A 19578-nucleotide genomic window follows, 5' to 3' on the forward strand; every position below is an offset into this window, starting at 1 on the left:
GGGCGGGAAGGGGTCCCGGTGGGCTCTGCTCGCTCTGAGGCGCCGGATGGCGGCGGAGCCCCGGGGAGGGGTTGGAGGGCTCTGGAGCCCGGGCGGGATCTCTGCCTCACGGCTGCGGCTGCTCCGGCGGCGTTTCCCCCTCTTCTTTCTATTTCGTTCATTTTAAGCCGATCTGGAACTTCCTCGTGTACCCGATAACTCCTTGAGCGCGTTGAGTTGTGCTCTTCCCCTCTTTTAATTAACAGTCCCGGGGTCCGGTGTCACGGAGGTGTAATTAGGCTAAAAACATTCTCCCTAAGCGGGATTTGGGGCTTAGGGGTTTGTCAGGCTGCGTCAAGCTTTCTGTGGTAGGGTTCAGCCTCGCGCAAATCTGATTTGTAGTCGGTGTCAGTCAGGATGAAATGTACCCTGTTCCGTCTATAGGAGGAAATTAAGTCTGATTCGGGAGGATATTCACCCGATCAGGGGAAATGGAGACGCACAGGGATGCGCAGCATTCACCAGCCTTGTTGGGGCTTGGTAGCAGTGCAAGAAATCTAAGAAACACATCATTTGGTGTTCGATATTTTAAAGTAAGGAAGGTGGAATTAAAAGGTAAAACATACAACAAAACAGTGAAGAACTATTTTAAGCTATGTGCGTAGGTGTGCTTTGGTCCATATACTTCTGTTTCTGTATAATAATTGCTTTGATAGCTCTGACTTGAAATAAAATGCTTGAGTATACTTTGGTGAAACTTGTAAAGATACCCGTTCTTTGGAAATAATCTGAATTGTGTGTTTGTTTGTTTGTCACAATACTTAGTTTTTGGGTAACTTTTCTGAAATTTTGTCTATCTCACAGCCTTTCTGTTAATGTATGTGGAATAGCATGTAGCATAAATAGCAAGCAAAATGTTTGGACATAAAATAGTAGAATTATAATTCTAAAGGAATGCTTTCTGAGGTATTACATGAAATGTTGACACGAAAGAGCTGGAAATGTCAGCGCGTCCAAATGTGTCAGATTGCTGTGATTTAGTACTCCGCTTGTATGAGTAAATAGTACTGTTATTTTTGGGAAATAGTGCTTAAAACTATAAACACTTGGAACCAGATTTTAGATAGTCTCTAATACGGGAGGTTTGGGGCATGGGTCAGAGCAGTGCTGAGGGGGCTGTGTCAGGTTCCAGACTTACATCTTACAGATGTGATACAAAGACCAACATTACAAAAGGCAGACCAGGGGTGTGTGTTTCTTCTCATCAATGAAGAACAGAAATTCAAGAGCTGAAGTGACTTGCCCAGGGTTGCACTGGTGCTTTCTGGCTGAATCAGGATGGGTCCTCCATCTCCCAAGTCCTGGCTCTGCGCCCGAATCACAGAGTGGGTTAGGGCTGGATGCTGCTGAGTAATTTTGGCCAGAGATAAATCTTTGACCCCCATCTGATGGAAGACCTTTGCAGACACAGAGAAGCTGCGGAGTCCTTCCAAATTCAGCAGGATTTCATTTGTGTGCAAACAGTTGAAAAGGTTGGCTCCTGTTTATGCAAGAACTTTCACATCTATAAATCTGATTTCTAGATGTCTGGTGGTACTTGCTTGTAAATCAGCTTTATTCTCAGTGTCTGCAGATACAGGCTATTAGGAAAAAGTAGTCATTTAGTAAGAAAATTACCTATTGATTTTTATTGCTGTCTCTGAGCCCTACAGTTGTTCAATGTCAAAATGGTGGCTGGTGACCGAGATTTGTTTTTCTGTGACTTTTTTTCTGATTGATTTTTTTAAAAAATTATTATTATCATTTTTAACCTTCTGTTGAACTTTGTTTACACTTGTGATGAAAATTCATCTCAGGGGAGAAGATATTTTTTTCTGGTGTTTTATGAGGTTTTTGGTTGCTTCCCCCCCCCACACACACACCCAATGCTTTTCTCTTGCCCTGTGTTTGAGTTCCAGCGTGGAGAGGATTTAGAGCACAACAGATTTTTCTGTTTCTTTTGGCAGGTATGTTTACTTTCTCCCTGTACTCCATATGTTTAATTTGGTTTGAAAACTACTGCAGTGTGCACTATGAAGCAAGGACTTGTCTTTAATGCGCTGCTAATGAATGAAGTGGCAGTCTCAGCATATGTGCCCATGCAGCAGGTGCTGAAGTGGGGCTTATGGCTTGTTGTGCCTCTGGCTGATGTGCGTCTGGGTGGGGGAAAAACAGATGGAAGGAGGAGAGTTTTATAAAGGAGGAGACCAAACAGATCGAGTAAGTACTGAGAGTCAAACAGAAATTGCAACCACACAGGCATCAGTGTTTTTTCCCAAGGTTATTGTTAAAGGTTACCAAATTGTCGAGATGTGAAGCTAACACGGAAACAGGAAGAAAGGCTTTGTTCTCCCCAACTATTTCTTCTATCCTGTTGTAGTGGTTTTTTTTTTTCCTCGAGTCCCAGCTCATGTATTAATGGTTAAACATATGTATTCAGTTAGTATATCTACTGGGAAGCCAAGATTAATGCAGTATCATAAAATACTCTTAATAATCGAAGTAGAGAGTGGTGTTGTAAAGCTGGGGTTGCTTCCTTTTTCATGTCACTCTTTTCCTTTCAGTTTTGCTTCATTGTACTACTTGCCCCACCCTCCTGCACTGGGACATTCCCATGTTGCTCAACGTCCTGCTCCTGGTGGCTGAGGTTTGGCCCTGCTCTGTAATTCACCACCAGCATGTATTTACTTGGTTATGCCGCTTCTACAACCATGAATTATATTACTTACATACTGCCTGTGAGCACCGGGAAGGAATGGTGTGGGTAAGATGAAAGGAGTGTGAGCTATTCTGTTGTTTTCCTCCATAGAAACTGCCAGCACTGGTGTATTTCTCTGAAGCATTGCTGGGCTGAACTGGTGGATGCTGGCTGTTTGAGACCGCTGCTGCTGTGTAGCCGGGATCCATCTGGTAATCTGGCTACTGAGCCAACTGGAAAGATGAAAACAGCCATTTCTCACCAAATGCGTGGAAGTTGAGGGAATTGTTGCAGAAAAACTCTGTGAACGCACATAGCTGAAGGAAGTGGAAAAGACTCAAGGCAGCATCTCAGTCAGATTTTCTTTAAATACTTTAAATTAGGAAAACATGAATTAATGCTTTCTTAGTAGATTATTTTTTTTCTTTCTACGTGTAACTTGCATGGAGCTCTGTATGCAAGAAAGCACACCTAGAAATACATAGCAGGTGCTGCAAAATAGCTTTTCATTAGTTTAAAACCACTTATTGTTTTCCTTCTCGTTGTCAAAACATGTTTTGCTTTTAACATTGCCTTGGTAAACAATGGTGGTATTATATTGTTAGTGAATTGAACTGATTCTTTCTGCTTACCACATCCCTTCAGAAGGTCGTGCTCAGCATGACCAGAGCTCTTCTCTTGGGGCTCGTTCTCGCTTTTGGTGACTTGTGTCTCATTGCCTATCCCACCATTCTCCAAAGGCTTTGTAGGTGAGCAGCTTTAATACAGACTGGCTACACTGTGGTCAGAAGTCACTGTTCTGATGAACATAGCAGAAGCTGGTGGGTGAAGCCAGGCTGTTTCGTGCAGGCACCTCTTTTTCACTAAAGCTCTAGCAGAATTTGATAGTGCAGTCTGCATGGAGAAAAAGAAAAAGATGTTAACTTTGGCTGAGATGCCTGCAGATTGTAATTACGGTGTATTAGCTGGCCTTATTTAAAAAAAATAATAACACGTTACAGGTAGCATTTTGTTTCTGTAGCTAAAATTGTGTGTTGTCATCCTGGCTTTTCTGCTGGGTGGAGTTATAAGGAGAACTGCTGCTTTTATGTACGTACCAGTCTTGTATTAGTGTTTCTGTGCTTGGAACGCCTCAAAGTCTGGAAGGCTGTGATTTTTGAAATATGTCAGAGTAATTCATTTTGTGTACTTTCTTAACATCTAGCTGCTGAGCAGTTTGCTTTTTTAATGTCTAATATGTCTCAAATCTTGGCAAATAGCAGTTTGTAACTTGGAATTCATAATGTGGTGTTACTGGTGTGCATTTAACTCCTTCACTATTGTAATAACTGCAGTAACCCTTTTAAGTAGGAAGATAGCTCTGATTTCCCCAAAGCGCATGAGAAGCACTCAGTGATGTATTATTGTAATGGACCAGTTTGTAAACAGAAGGAAGGTAATTCCATCTGCCTCCTCCAGAAGAAATCTCTGCTAAAAATGTTAATGCAGCAGTTAACAAGCAGAACGATGTGGTATAAAGGGCAGCAGCAGCTCAGTAACCTGATTTCTGACAGCAGCAACACTTAAGTACAGCATTGGCATGGTGTGTGCAAAGCCATTCCTGTAGGAGAGGGGGTTCGTCTTCAGGAGAGTGAATAGCTAACTAATTAAGCATATTAGATTATTAGTAATAGGTAACTGTGTTTATGTGCCTCTCTTGTGAATTTCAAAAAATGAAAAGAAAACTGCTGTGGATGCACTTAGTTCTGTTGTAGTGCCTTGGCTCAAGCATGCCTGTTGTCATCTTAAGTGAGAGCCTCTTCCCTTGTTATGAATAAGTAGGATTCCTGTTGAGGTGCTCAGGCTGGATACAAGTGTATTGGAAAACCAGATGCTTAGCTTGAGCAGAAAGATGATCAACCTTCTTATTTGGTTCTTCGCGCTCTGTTGGTCCCGTTGCTTTGTAGGGATGGGTGGACACGTGCCCTTTATATGGTATGAAATCTGCTCACTTGGCATTCTCCTATTATTAAAAAAAACAAAACAAAACAAAACAAAAAAAAATTCCAAGAGCAGCAGCGGTAGCTCAGCCTGGTTTCTTGGGGAATTGTCTTGTGTGTCTGCCTTTCCTCCTCTGCCTGCTCTGCGCCCTGCTCGCTCCCAGCCCCCTCTGCAGTGCCTAGACCCTGCCCTCTAGCGTGGCTTTTCCCTTTTATTTGCTAAACTGCTCCCAGCGGCTCTGCAGCGGCTGGCATCTTTCTGTGATCCCTAGTTACTGTTTGGTCAAGAAGCAGGGTGCGCAGCCTGGTTTGGGTTTGGTTAGCCTGCCAGAGGGCTGGATGGAAAACCAGCGTCTGAGCTCAGTGCAGCCGTTTCCTACCAGGGAGTGTGCAGCTGTCCGTTCTGCCCATCCAGCAGTTCTGGTGAAATGTGCTGGTATCCACTTGGCACGAGACCTCCCCCGAGCTCCACAACTTGGCCTAAATTGGCCATTGGCTATGACAGCTTGGAGCAGGGTTTTAAGGAAGGCGGGGAGCTGAGCACAACTATCTCAGCCAGTGCAGGAACTGTGACGTGTTACTGTTCTGCAGCAGCTGTGATCAGTGCTGTCTTCACTGGGGTGCTTCCTCCTCGCCTTCTGGATGTGGCCCATGGAGTTCTTGTTCTCAGCCTAGGAGGGCTTGGGTAGTATGAGAACTTTAAATTTAGATGAAAAAGGGAGGAATCCAGTTGCCTGTCTAAACATGTGTCTGTAAATGCTGTGGGTTCGTTGGGTTCCTTTTTAACCCAATCAATACATCTGTGTTTATCCAACTCTTTATTGAACAGTCGTCCAACTGGTACAAATTCAAGCTGGTTTGAGATGTGTTTTTGTTCCCAGTGTTAAAACAGTAGTTTCCTGAAACACCTGTTAGCGACCTTTCAGCTCAGCTCAGTTGTTCAACTCCCCCTGCCCGCTGCGTATTGTGGCAGTACCGGGACAGGAGTATCCATTTCTTTCTTCTTAGTATGTGTGATGCTTAGTAGGAACGTTTGACAGGTAATGACAGGCACTGTCCTGCATCAGCTGAATCAATACTGGATGGATCCAGGTGTAAGAGGAGCAATGCAACCCCAACAAAAACATTTGCTCTTTGAGCCACTTCCCTAATATCAGCCTTTGTGCTGTCACCACATTGTTTTCTGTGGGGTGTCTTTAACTGCTCCTGTCCTGTGCCAGGAAAGAAAAGAGACCTTTCCCCTTCTCCCCCACCCCTAGTCTGTGCAATGCCTCCTGTTGGAACCTCTGACATTCTGTTCTTATCTGTGCTAAAAATCAAGTTCCTCCTCTGCAGCATATCAAGCATCTGCTTATCCTTTCTTTCAAAAGACCAAATGGCTCATCTGTTCCTCATTCGCATTCCCTTTTGACTATTAAAATTGTGTTATGGGTACAAGATTGTCACAGAGAACTTGCTCATAAGATCATTTGATCATGAGAGCAGCATGCCTTGCCTCTGCAGTTTCTGTAACACTCTCCCTCTGATGCTATATATGGTGCAGCACTGTGTTAAGTTGGAAACACAGAGCCATTTTGATCGTGCGATTTACAGAGAGATCAGGTGTGGTTTCACACAGGTTTTCTTATTTGTGCTCTTTGGGTTGAGCATCCCGATGTCTGTCTCCAGAGCGCAGAATTCTTATTTAGAGATGGAAGTAATAATTCAGCTGGAATTAGGCAAGCTACCACTGCAGAGAGAAGGAAACAAAATTTAGATGAAATGTGAAGTTACCTTGAAAGGAACGCACTTGATTTGTTTGAAGTGAACTAGACAAAGTTACTTTGTAAGTTGATTTGCAATTGTCTGCGGTAAATTCAAAAGTGCCATTAAATGCCTCAGCCACAGTCTCTTCTTAGCATGCCTGTAAAGAACCTATTATTGTGCTGTTCTTCTTGACAAGCAGTCATTGCTTTTACATCTGTCAAATTTGGATTGAAAGAGAAGCGAAGTGTACGTCCACAAAGCTGAACAGATGGTACCTGGACAGAACTTGGTTTCTGCTCCCATCTGAAAAATCGGTTGAGTAATGTGGAATTTTGGGGAGAGGGGTTTGTTTGTTTTTTAATAATAGTTGCAAAAGGCTGCAAGTTGTGCATAGGATTTCTGTAGAGGTCTTATGTGTGTGTATATTTTTATCAATTTAATGCAGTATTCCTTAAATTTAGTGGGTTTTTTTTTTAAATATTAAAATTTTTAAAAAGCTCGAGTTCAGCCTCTTGATTGCATAAAGGGATATTACTCACCGTGTTACAGGATGGGTATGTGCTGGAATAATGCAGTGACTGGTGCAGAGGATAGGCTTGAACATTTTAAATAATTCATAATTTAGACATCGAACAAAAGAAAGCATGAAGCCAATTGAGCGCTAGGTTCAGTTGTCTTCTTTCTTTTGTTTGGCTTTTTCTGTTGACGTACTCAAACTTGCGACGATCCTATGTTTCTCCCATCTTCCCACATGTGCAGAGCCACTGGAGAGACCCTATTGCCAAGAAGCTGTTGGGAGTGGGAAAAAGGCTTGAGTGCAAGCAGAAAATGAGGCCTGGGAGAGCTGTGGGGCATGTGCAGGGCATCAGCTGCGCGCAGCTGTGCCTCAGCTCCCTCCTGCTGTGCCGTGGTGCTTTCCTCTCTGCCTGACTTCTCTCAGTCTTCAGACAAGCAGCTGCACCTCCTGATCCCATCCCGGTTCCCAGTTCTGTGTAGCTGCCGGGGAAGGCACCGCCTTGAGGGGCTGGGTGGTCTTGCGCTTGGTTAGAACTAACCACTTTTCTCATCTAATTATCCGTAAATTACAGAGGCAGTAATTTCTTCTTCTTCACAGACATCATTTCTTACCAATTCACCACTCTCCAGTACTTCACCTGCAAATGTAGATGTTCTTGCAGCTATGTCACTATATGCGATATCCTAGAAGGATGGCAGCAAAAGTCAGTCTTCTTAGTAGGAGTGATGCATACATCAAACTCCTCGCTTACTTCTTGCTAGGCTGCTTGCCAGTCCTGCTGTGTTCCATCCAGTGCTTTGCCCTGGGAGCCCTAAATGCAACTCTGAGGTGCAGCAGCAGTGCTGATACTTCACTTGGCACGCATTGTGTTAGATTTGTGGTGGTGCAACTGACCTTTCACTGAGCTCTGAGTTAATGCTTTCCAAGAATTGGTGAGAGGTCAGCAGGCAGGTGTTGGTTGCTTATGGTTTGTTTCCTTTTGGGGTGGAGGGGAGAGATCAGGAGATCAGGGTTTTCTTGTTTGTTTTGTTTTTGTTTTTGTTTTTTCTTGCTTTAAGCAGTATTTACTGAATGAGAGCTGTAGGGGTGATAGATTTTGTTCTTTTGTATCTTCGCATTTCCTGTCGCACTTTCTGACCTGTAGCATGGATCTCTGGAGTATCCAAAAATCCCTCTGTGGTGGCTCTGGCAGTCTTTGTGCTGCCACTTGTTCATGTTCCTATGTGGCCTAGCTCTCAAATAAGATCTGTTGTGGGGGGGAAAGAAAAGTCTTGTCCCCAAGCCAAAACTTTCTGCCCTGTTATCCTGGATGTTTTCTCCTCTGCAGCATCTGGTTCTTCTGTTGTATTTCTGTGAGCATTGCTGTTTTTCTTTCCTTTTTTCAAGGAAACATAAGGAAGAAGCTGCAGTCAAGGTTTGTCCCAAAATTAAACCTTCCTTAGATTCAAGCGAAGGTGACATTTTGTTTTGCCAGAACAAGCAGCAAAGCCTCCAGCATTAAAAGATGACAGCATTTGTTATCAACCAACTTGATGAGCCGTACATGAACAGAATCTCAAAATTGCCATGTACAGTCTTTGAACTTTTATCTATTCTCTAAATATTTGAATAATCCAGTATGCTAAAGACATGAATTCCCCATCATTAAATTTGCTCACAGCTAATAGATATAGCTTTAAATGACATGTTTTTCACGACAAAACTTTAAAGAAATTTAAAGGGCTTATAAGTGTGGCTTACTGATATCTTGATGGGAGTTTGTGGAGGCTACGTTACTGACTGTTGTGTTGTTAATGTGTTGCTGGCAGAAAATGAGCTCTCCTCATGATAGACACATCCATCCATATTTAAACTCAAGTGGCAAAGATCAACCAAACCTATCCGACAGTACTAAAAAAAAAAATTGAACTTAGAAGAATCCGGTGACATAATGCATGTGAATGGGTCTGCTTGCTGGATTGTTTGATTTCTCCCATTATTTGATGAACTTGACAGCAGCAAAATCTTTCCTTCAGAAACCAAGTGCTGAATACTTTTTGATGAGATTTAAAAAGAGATTTTTATCCGGAGAGTTTTGCAATGAGATTTTTATCCTAGTGTTAGTGGAAAGACTGGCTGCAGGGCCAGAAATTAAGTCAGGAAACAATTGATTTTGGAAGAACTTGAAGCCAAATGCAGAGATGGATGGATATGTTGCCAACAAAGTAGGGGCCTGCAGTCAGCCCACAGTTCTCTTGCTACTTGGTGACTGTGTCTGAAGGTTGCAGCAGCTGTGCCTGGAGTTTGTGTTCCCCACTGGCTGATCCCTCTGCACACCTTTGATAATGCCTCAGAACTTGTTTGGAATAGTTAAATAAAGACCGTTTCTCTATTTTCTAGAGAACTAGACTGGAAGTAAATGGATTTACTAGTAGCAGCCTGAGCCATAAGGCACTCAGCAGGTGTAGGGACTGGTGGTTACAGCCACAAAGAATGTGAAGAGTATTCCTTTTTTTTTTTTTTTTCAAAAAAGGAATTGTTACCCTTACCTGGAAAATTCTCTTCAGAGAACAAATTGTACATTGTTGGTTTCTGTTGTCTACTTTAAATGTAGCGATGGTTTCTACTATTACCTGCAGAGCAGCTCATCTTGCGGAGGACAGCAGCCCAACACCGGACACCTGTGCTCTGCCCTCAGTAGCTGATGCTCTTATTTGTGTCTCGGATCTCTTGCAAGTGTCCTCACAGAATCACAGAATTGCAGGGGTTGGAAAGGACCTCAAGAGATCATCAAGTCCAAGCTCTCCCCGCCCCATCCTCCTAACATCTTAACCACAGAACCAAGTGGGGTTACTCCAGCGGAAAAGGCCCTTTCATAAATACACATGCTCAAGTGTCGTTTTACAATAAGCTTGATTTGGCTAGCCCAAGTGTCAGTACCTCTCCTTCAGTGGTGAATGTAATTAATTTGTTCTGAGGACATCAGCTCAGGTGCTTCTGACTTTCCATGTTTTTCTGCTGTTTCTGGTTTCTCCCATTCCCTCAGTGTCAGAAGGAGCGCAGCAGACTGGCATGTGCAGCTAATAGCTTTCTTTGTCTTTCAAGAGGAAACTAGGCTTTCTTTTGGCCTTATATCATAGCTTAAAGGCAATATTGAGAACAACTTAATGCAGCACTTCCAAACTGCTGGGCAATAAGGCTGTTATTGTTATGATAAAGTGGGGCTTTTTTTGGAGGAAAAATGTGAATGAAGAAAGTCCAATTATTCTGCTGAGCAGCTAAGAAAACCGTGTTGAAGTAATGCTGAGGTTTAAAATCAATCAAATGCAAATAGAATGAGCAATGGCACTGGTGATTAAATAGCTGAAGAAAATCAAGTTGCATTAGATTTCTTTGGGCAATTACAGTAAATTAGAAGTGAATAGAGCTTTTCAGGGAATAGGGCTTTTCAGAAACAACAAACCTGGTATGTGTTGCTGCAGCCGGGTGCTAACGTCGGATGCTGCTTCCAGAAAAGGCCTTGAGTGGCTTGGGCTGCTGCAGCTCGCAGTGCTGTGTCTTGTTGGTTCCTGGCGGGGCTGGGAGCTTAACACTTACTGACACTTCTTCCTGCGTGCTAACCAAGTGTAACTCTGAGCTTTGAAGTCATTTAAAATACGCAAATGCTGTCAATAAGAACCATTATGAGACCCTTGGTATAAATTGTAAGGGTATTTTGTAGAGGCAGAGGGTCGTGGATAGGATGTCGTGGGTTTCCAGAAGTTGGCTGCCTTTCTGACTGTGTTCTTGAGCTGTGAAGTGGGAGCACAGAATTTGCTGTTCCCAGAATGTGCAGGAGAAATCTCTTCAGTTGTCAAAGCTTAATTCATTGCTAAATGTAACTTGGTACCCAAGGAGTATCTTGTATCAATTATGCCAGTTTCTGCTGTAGCCCTACTTGTATTTATGCACATACACTCTGCACTGAAGCTGAAAAAGACCTTGCATAAATAAAAACCTGTTTTCTTTTGTGAGAAGAGAATGTTTTCTGGGCAGCAAGCCTCTGTCCTCCCTAAATTAATTGCCGTAGTTAAAGAATTGTGTTAATATTTTCTTAACCGTACAACCAATTGTAACCATGACCGATTGCAAATAACAGAAGAGGTCTGTGGTGCGTCATGTACTGCCTTATTTGAAATATTTCCACATCTTATCTGTCCCTGTGAGTGTTCTTCTTTGAATCCTGTAGCAATAAACACGGTGGTCACAAGCACGCTAAATTTGGTGGCAGTTATGCTGGCAACAGCCAGCACCAGACCAGCCCACATGCAGCAAGGTGGGACTTCTTACCCTCCTGCAGCAGAGATGTCCAGCGTGTCCTGTGTGCCCATGCTGCCCACTAGATGCAGGCACACAGTGGATCCACCTCTCCTGCACCACCGGCTTAAAGAAGTTTTACCTTCTGAATGACTTAGCAGTGCGCTGTGGGGAAGCTGTGTCCTAGGGCTGGAGATGCTGAGGGTTTTTTTTGTTTGTTTGCTTTCTTTAAAAATCAGTCTAGCAATGCGTGAAGCTAAAACAACTCTAGGTCCTTGTGACCCAAACTCATGTGGAGATTGTTTGTTCCAGCTGGTGGCAAGACGTGTAATGCAGCTCCTGGCCCCCCACAGCCTTTCAGCAGGGACCTGGCAGTGTTTGAGTGTGCTGGCTTTTGGCCACGTGGTGCTGTCAACTCAGTTGTCTTGAGTCATTTGTCTAAAAACAACTCCCTGCTGCTGAGGGAGGAACACACTGGTGGGTGCCTGCCAGTCAGAAAATAAGGAAGAGCTCGGTGTGGAACGGTCACGGAGCTTTGGGAGAAGTGCAGAGGTGCTAAGGTCCTCATTCTGTGCCACTGCCCTAGGTCTGTAATGCAAGTGTGTGTGTCTGAGGAAATTCACTCATCATCTGCCCCAGTTACCTCAGTAAGAGGTGTTTCTACCGTATTCTTTTGGATGAGGAAGGTCTGTATTTCCAAACGGGAATTACGTGATTATAAATCCAAGTCGTGCTTTCAATTAAACGCCCTTCTATGAAGAAGTGAATAATGAGATAACGCTAAGCGGTGCTTGTCTTTGCAGGCATAGTAATGCCCCAGGGAATTCCTGTTGGGTTTCAGTCTGATAACTTCTCTACATCTAGTGAAGGAATGCAATTGCACATTTAGCTCTTTGTTTTGTCCACAGGAAAAGTCAGCCAAAATGTGAAGTTACTCTTGAGATTCTTGGAGAGGCTGTGATACCCCAAGGATAACTTCTGCCAGGAGCCGCTGTGCAGGGAGGAAGAGGAAGGGCACAAAGTGCAGCATTAGCAAGATCAATCTTTTTCCTGTTCTCTACTTCTGCAGCTGGGTTTCTTGGTCTGGAAATAAATACCTGGCTCTCAAAGAGTGGCTTGGACTAGATGATGCCTTTTAGGAAGTGTGGATATGTGATGTGTGAGTTTTGTGGAGAGATTTTTTGTTGCTCAGTTTTCTTTCAAGGTTGAGGGCAAATGTGTTTTCTTTAAGCTTACCTTGGTAGGTTTCCTTAAAAACTTTTCCGAAGCCTTCTGCTTCTGCTCCTCTGTCAGTGTGTGCTCCAAGAAGAATCCTTCTGACAAATGGCATTTTTCCCCAGTGTCATTTATGATACCATTTATAACAGCCCTACATCTGCAGGATTGTTTCCTGTGACGTTCTACAGAACTGCTCTGTGATTCACGTGACATAGGTGAGATGGAAGATAACAGGCAGCAATGCAGGCTATACAGAGCCATAAGGGAGAACTGAAGGAAGAGGTATCTTCACTGCTAAGGGTGATGCTCAACATCTGAATCAAAACTCAGGCAACGTTTTCCTATGATAAAGTCAAACCTGGAACTTCTCTTTGTCCTCCAAGTTGACCAAGTTAAAAAGTGCATTTTAATACAGCCTATCAAAAGGCTGGGCTGTGTGTTTGGGAGTTAGCATTCTGTAGAAAGCCGAACCACGTGTTCGTGTTGCATGCTTCATATTGCAGTGACGCCAAGGCGTGGAGAGCTGCGATGTGTAAGCTGCCAATGCTGCGGGAGCAACGCATGAGGCTGTTTATCCGCAGACAGGCTGCAGCAGCCCAGGGTTCTGTGTAGGCCAGCCTGCTTTTCTTCACAGGCAGACTGTCCTGAGCCTCAGTGAGGGCAATTTGGGAAAATCCGAGGTAACCGACAGGCAGCCCTGCACTGCAGCAGAAGGGTAGGACTCAGTAGCTTTCCTCACAGGCCTGCACAGAGCTGTAACACGGAGATGCAGAATCCTTTGGAATTACAAGGCTGCTGCGGCAGCTCAGTGTGCATATGAGTGTGTGTTGCTCAGCTTTGCAACGATGTGAGCTGCAGCCTTCACTGTCTAATTGTATTTTTATCTTTCCCTAGCAGTATCTTGCTGGAACTCTTTAAGGCTTCTCTAGAAATCAGAAACCTAAAAAGCCAATCCTAAGAATACTTGTGCTCTCGATTTTATTTTTCCTTTTGTAGCTAAGCAGTAGGCTGACATGGGGATTTATTTTGAAATCCTCAAAAGAAAAGCTGATTTGCAGCACTTACATTTCTGAAATATGTACTGGTTTGTTTGCTGAAGGCACTAACTTGTTCAAATGCATCGAATGTAGTACACTGTATCCTGAGGTTAATATGTAAATCATATGCGGTGCCTATTTTGTTCAAAAAAAGAATCAGTGAGTAAAAAGGCAGTGCTGCTTTATTTTTCCCATCCAATTCCTCCAAACAAAGAATGTGTTTAAGAATTGTTTACAGTTGAAACTGGTATAAATTTCAATGGAGACCGACAGCAAGATCTGAATACTTAGAAGCAAGAGAGGAGCAAACCAAAACCTGAGAGCTGAGCTTGTAACTGAAGCTGCAGGCCGGGGATGGTGGGATACGATGGTAATGCCGTGTTCTGTTTTCTTCCTGAGCCAGAGTTCAAAAGCTGGAATTGATTTCTTGATGGTATAAAGCTGCTTGTTACGTTGCCAACCTAGGAAATAATTACAGATCTCTGTTATGTAAAGATTAAATATTAGCTTATTTAAAGGAAGGTTTAACTTGAGCAGTTCCACAGGATCTTTACATGATGAGGGTCTTTGTATAAATACTGGGACTGCTCTTCATTGAGACCATTTGACAGCAGGAATAAGAGCCACAAGGAATAGAAGCAGAATCCTGTAACTTCTGAGGCAAGAGAGAACTAGCTGTCTTATTTTTATTTAATTTAAGGATGATAGGACAGAATGAAAATCACAAGCGTTTGAGGGTTCACTTTCACCTCATACTGCAGGAGTTTGCCAAACTGAAATTGTTTTCCTAACTCCTCTCTGACCTAAGGGACCGACGTAAATATGAGAAAATTATCTTCCTGGTTCCGTAAAGCTGTAATTAATTTTTATGAAATTTATTTAGGGTTTTTTTAAATGAAGTCTCACAAGTGATAAGATCTTAAGCTTCTCTCTGTGTGTAAAGACTGTTCAATACTTCGAGTCTTTAAGCATCAAATCTGGCTCAGCATTTAGTTCTGTACTGAGAGCAGAAATGAGACTTACAGATTATGGAATGCTTTAGCCGGAATTACTTAGAAAGAAATGAATCTGTTTTTATAGATAACACTGTTCTCACAACCCATTAGAGAATAATTGAGAACTTTTTTATATTTCTTGTCTAAGGAAATACATGTTAGTCCAGCTGTTCGCAAGATGTTTAGTTAAAATACATCAGGAGCCAAAGACAAAGCTTAATGTGATGTACTTTTAGTACTGTTATTAATTTTTTTTTAGTAAAGCAAACAACTCTATGTAGCAAGGTTGTTTTAACTTTCTCCTTTTTAATGGTTTTTATATCCTCCTTTGTGTTGTTTAAAAAGTTTAACGCTAATTTAGAACTGGAGAAATAACACTTCAGTAAAATTTCAACCCCAAACTCTCACAGGATTTACTCTGAATATAACATGACATCTGTATAATGCGGTGGAGTAGTGATGAAACTGTTTCATGATGCAGTTGGACTTGTTCTTATATGCATGTACTTACTTTGCAGATAATTGTGTGCTTCAGGTCGGTTTTTCTGTGTGGGTTGTGTCCCGGTTTTAGACAGAAACACAAGAGGAGATTGTGCAACTATGCACATCAAAAATGCACTAATGTGGAATTAAGCTCTTCTTTGGGGTTAACCTCCATTAGTTGAAGCTAGAGCTTCCACGGATAGACAGACAGAGTGTATTTTAAGGAGTGGAAAAAAAATCATTATCATCTGAACAAACAGGGCTTACCTTGCTATTTCAATGCACACCTCAGAATGTCTCTAACTGAAAAGAGTTACAGTTGTGTAATATGGCTGCAGGCCCCTTTGCCCTAGATACCTACAGGTAAGTGAGACACGTGCTGCCTCTTTGACCAGAGTAGCTCTGTGGAATGAAGTCTCTAATGCATCCTGAAGCCCTGTGGATTTATGTCTCTAGTGTGCATCGGGAAAAAGCTCTTTTGAGCTGATGCACAGACTAATGACTGTACAGATGTCAGTGCTGAGAGAGAGGAGGCCACGTGGAGCAGGTGGATGGCAGCAGGCAAGGTGTGCTCTGACCTTTTGCTCCTGTTGATGACCAGAAGCTTAAATTTGCCATATCAGATGTCAGGAAAAGATCCCTTCATCATGGAATTTCAGGAATTCAGTGTCTAGGGAAGAGACTCAGCAAGAAGCGTGGTGCAGAGTGTTCCAATGAGTACAGCTGCTCTCTGAGCAGCATCTTACCCAACTGGTGAATGAACTCCTGAGGTTTTGGAGAACCGTGGGTGCAGGAGAATGTACCAGTCGGGTAGTACCCAAGGCAGATTTCAACAACAGAATTTGCTGTTGGGATAAAAAGAGATGGTGTTGCAGAAGAGAAGGAAGTGGAGAGTTTCTAACTGTGCCTCAGGAGTTCAGGTTAAAAGAAAAAGAAAGTCAAACAGCTTATGACAAGGGAAGAGAGAATTGGTGGATATAAACTTAGAGATTATGTACAACTCATACAGTTTCACAGGGACTTCTGTCAGAACTTCATTTATCTCATTTTGTTCTTTCTGGCTGTATACCTGTTGGCCTGGTTCCCAGTGTGCTTCAGAAAACATGCTAGATGCATATCTGAAGGGCAGCTTGTATAAGTTATGTTCTAATTCTGTTAAAAGGAGTGTCTTCACATGGTTAGAGCAGGGAGCTGGATCTCTTCAGCTATTCCACTGACTCACCAAGCCTTAGGGGGTGGCAGGAGGAATCCTGTTTGACCTAGAAGTGTGTAGGGAGGTTTTATGAACACTTGAAATATGCTTTGGAACAAATGAGCATCTTGTGTATCTCACTTCTAACCAAATCTTTTGTTCATTACAAATTTACTTACCTTGTACCTTTTTTTTCTCTTCCAGTTACTATTTCTTCAACTGCAGAAAAAGGTAACACTTTTTAATTAATATTTTTATGAGTAGTTTTGTTGTACACAAGTTTTAAGGGATGTAGAATTTAAATGTGCTTTGTGCATAAGCTCTCTGTATTAAGTAGCTTATTGCTAAGAAACAAGATAAATATTATGAGGATGAGTATATTGAGCATGCTGTACCACAGGCTTGGGGTGATGACAAGACCTGTGAGTATTATGATTTAAGTGTGCAAATATGTTTAAATGCATACCTTCTGAGAACAGAAGAAAGAAGGAACTGCAGCAGTCAATTTTCTGCTTATTCCTGAAGGGATTATGTGTGCTCATAGAATCATAGACTCGCAAAGGTTGGAAAAGGCCTCCAAGTTCATCCAGTCCAACCGTCCACCTGTCACCAATATTGCCCTGCTAGACCACATCCCCTAGTGCCACGTCTAAATGTTTCTTGAAAACCTCCAGGAACAGTGAGTGACTCAGCCACCTCCTCAGGAGCCCATTCCAGAGCCTGACCACTCTTCTTACTATCACTTGTCTTACTGTCTTCCTTGTATCCTGTGACTTGAAGAGGAAGGATTGTTCTACTGTTGGCTGTTTTCCGAACAGCTTACCAGCTTCCTCAGAACACCATTCCTCAGGACTGATTAGAACTGTGCAAAGTCACGGTTATTTCAGAGGTGACTGTACAGTATAATTTTACATTTCCAGGTGAAGTGGTTAAGGCCTTGTTTTGACAAACTTTACTTAACACTTAGTATTGTGTTTAGCAAGCATATGTCACAGTGCGTGTATTTACAGAGATTCAAACTGATCAAAGAAATTCTAGCATTCTTGCTTTGCCGCTTCTTTCAGGTGTAGACAAAAACTGGGCTGAAGAATCACGCAATTCCAGAAGTTCCAAGTACTGTCTTTATAAAACTTCAGGCTTGGTTTTTTTTCCTGTAGAAACACAAATGATTGGGATGTGTGGAAGTTCATTTCAAATTGTGAGGTAACATGACAGTAGTTGTCATGGTCTTGTATTAAGCATAGATTACCCACAAAGAGCTGTTTTCAGAGTAGAGACCACGCAGCTCTACAGAAGAGGCTCTCATCTCTTTAAATATTTTTGCAAAAAAGCATGGAATTTGAAAGTAACCCATCAGTTCACTTCTTGGAAGGGGGCATCCAGGAGAAAACTGCAGAGTAACCCTGCTGCAATCTGTCTGCTTTTATATTTTAAAGAGGAGGTGAAAGAATGGGAAAACCTCCAAAATAAACTGTAAGCTTTTGAAGACAGGAGCAGTGTCAGCCTGTTCTTTTTATCACAAAGCACAGCTAGGCTTCATTAAAACTGCAAAGAATCCTGCAGATGGCTGCTGCGTTTTCACTTCCTAGTTTAACTAGAAGTAAAGTTTTACTTTCTAGTTTCTTTCAGAAGCAGAAGATCCACGATTCTGTTAAAGAAGCATGGCAGAGCAATGATGTCGATGTAGTGTAGCCGGATCTCTGGCTTTAATTCAAATGCAATGCCTGCCTGATCAAATCTACCGGAGAAGAAAAATACTTGATTAATTAATGAGACAGATGATGTCTTTGAAACGTGCCTTGTTAGGCTTTTGAAAGCAGTCACTTGCATGCTTATTGCACCTTCAGTTCTGCAGCATGTCACAGGTACCCTGCATGCATGAATCTCTTTACAACGGAGACTGATCTTTAAAATGAGATGTAAAATTGTTTTTCATTTGAAATTAGACTTCTCATAAGCTTTATCAAGTTCTTAGAAGCCAACTTTCAGTAGCCAGGAAACGACATTAGAAGAATCAAATGGCCAAAGTACTAGTAACATTGCAATGTAGATTAATAATATGCATCTTAGCAAATATGTTTTCCAGTGTGCTGTGTTCAAATCTTCTTACTGCCATTTTAATTACAACTTGTAATTCAATTACTGGTGATTTCTTCACCCCACCGAGGCTAATTTGTTTCCCTGTCCTTTCGTTTTCATATTCTTGTGTAGATTTATATCTATTATGGTAGGGGAATAAAGTCAAATCTCAGCCTCTCTTATCAATATAGTGTGGTTAAGTATTATTAGCTCTATAACGTGACTGTCTTTAAAGGGATGTTAAGAATGGTTAAGAAAAAATTGTTAGGGGTAAATCTTATGAGGGCTTAGCATTAGCATGTCCTCGGAGGATGCTAAGAGCACGTCTTATGACATTGTCTTCCTGAGGGCTTAAATTATGGTCCAATACATGTCAGTGCCTTCAGAGAGAAACTGTTTAATTTGGTCACAGCATGGCATCAAGAATCCTGGATTCCCTAGCCAGAACTGCTTCAGGACTCTTAAATCTAGCTAAACTTGCAGGTGTTGGGTTTGAGTTATTTGATGTTTTTTTAATCTGTCTTGCAATTACAAGAAAATGAACTGAATGGAAATGAAGCCAGCTTCTATCTGTATTTGGAACTGATGCAAGAAGCTTCAGGGAGTAGTCTCAGAAGGGATACTGCTTCCAAAAGGGTTGGGTAGATTGACTTCCAAAGTAAAGCCATCAAAAAATGATCTTTGCACAAACTCATTTCTTGGAGAGCAGTGGCAGAACTCATATTTGTACGTATAGTAGGAATGGCAGCATGGAAGTGGGAAAAGAAGCAAGAGTTAACTCAGTGCAAGGCCAGTACAGACTGCCAACTGCAGGCACTTGCTGCTCTCTAGGTGGTGACCCCTCTGCCTGCCTGTGTCTTTGCATGTAATGACAGTGCCAGGTTGCAAGATCTTGGTTATTGCAAGAGTACAAGAGCCCTTTAACAGCTGCCTCTTTCTGGTAAATCCTGGTTGTGTTGCTGCAGAGTTGTACCCCTGTTATTGACATATTTACAGCCTATGACTTCAAGGCTCTGCTGTTTATGGAGTATTGCATGCACTAAAAATAAACCTTCAAAAGAACTTGGATTCTGGGGTTGATTTTTATGAACAGAATGAAACCGTTAGCTGTGCCCTCCCCTCTTCTCATTTCTATTCAACTCCTCTCACCCTTTTTTTCTTCCAAAGCTTTGATTTGTGCAGCTGTTTCCACTAAGATTTTAAGTCTTCTCTTCTCTAGTTATCTCACATTTTTAAATTGCTTACTCATGTTTTGTTTGAATATGTATAGTATGTTCTTAACAGAACACTGTTTCTAATTAGGTAGTGCCTTGTACAGCCAAACATGAGTTCTCTCCTATC

The 19578-nt window shown here is 42.3% G+C and overlaps 1 protein-coding gene across 1 annotated transcript in view; it reads left to right on the forward strand.

The window, feature by feature from the left end:
* Window positions 1-19578, forward strand: part of ZDHHC20 (zinc finger DHHC-type containing 20) — a 45981-nt gene that overhangs the window by 451 nt on the left and 25952 nt on the right. The window contains exon 2 of the mRNA XM_021379572.1: window positions 16363-16389. Within this exon, the coding sequence (XP_021235247.1) occupies window positions 16363-16389 (27 nt within the window). The remainder of the gene's footprint in view (window positions 1-16362; window positions 16390-19578) is intronic.

Source organism: Numida meleagris, chromosome 1, assembly GCF_002078875.1.
Source record: "Numida meleagris isolate 19003 breed g44 Domestic line chromosome 1, NumMel1.0, whole genome shotgun sequence".
NCBI classification, from domain to species: Eukaryota; Metazoa; Chordata; class Aves; order Galliformes; family Numididae; genus Numida; species Numida meleagris.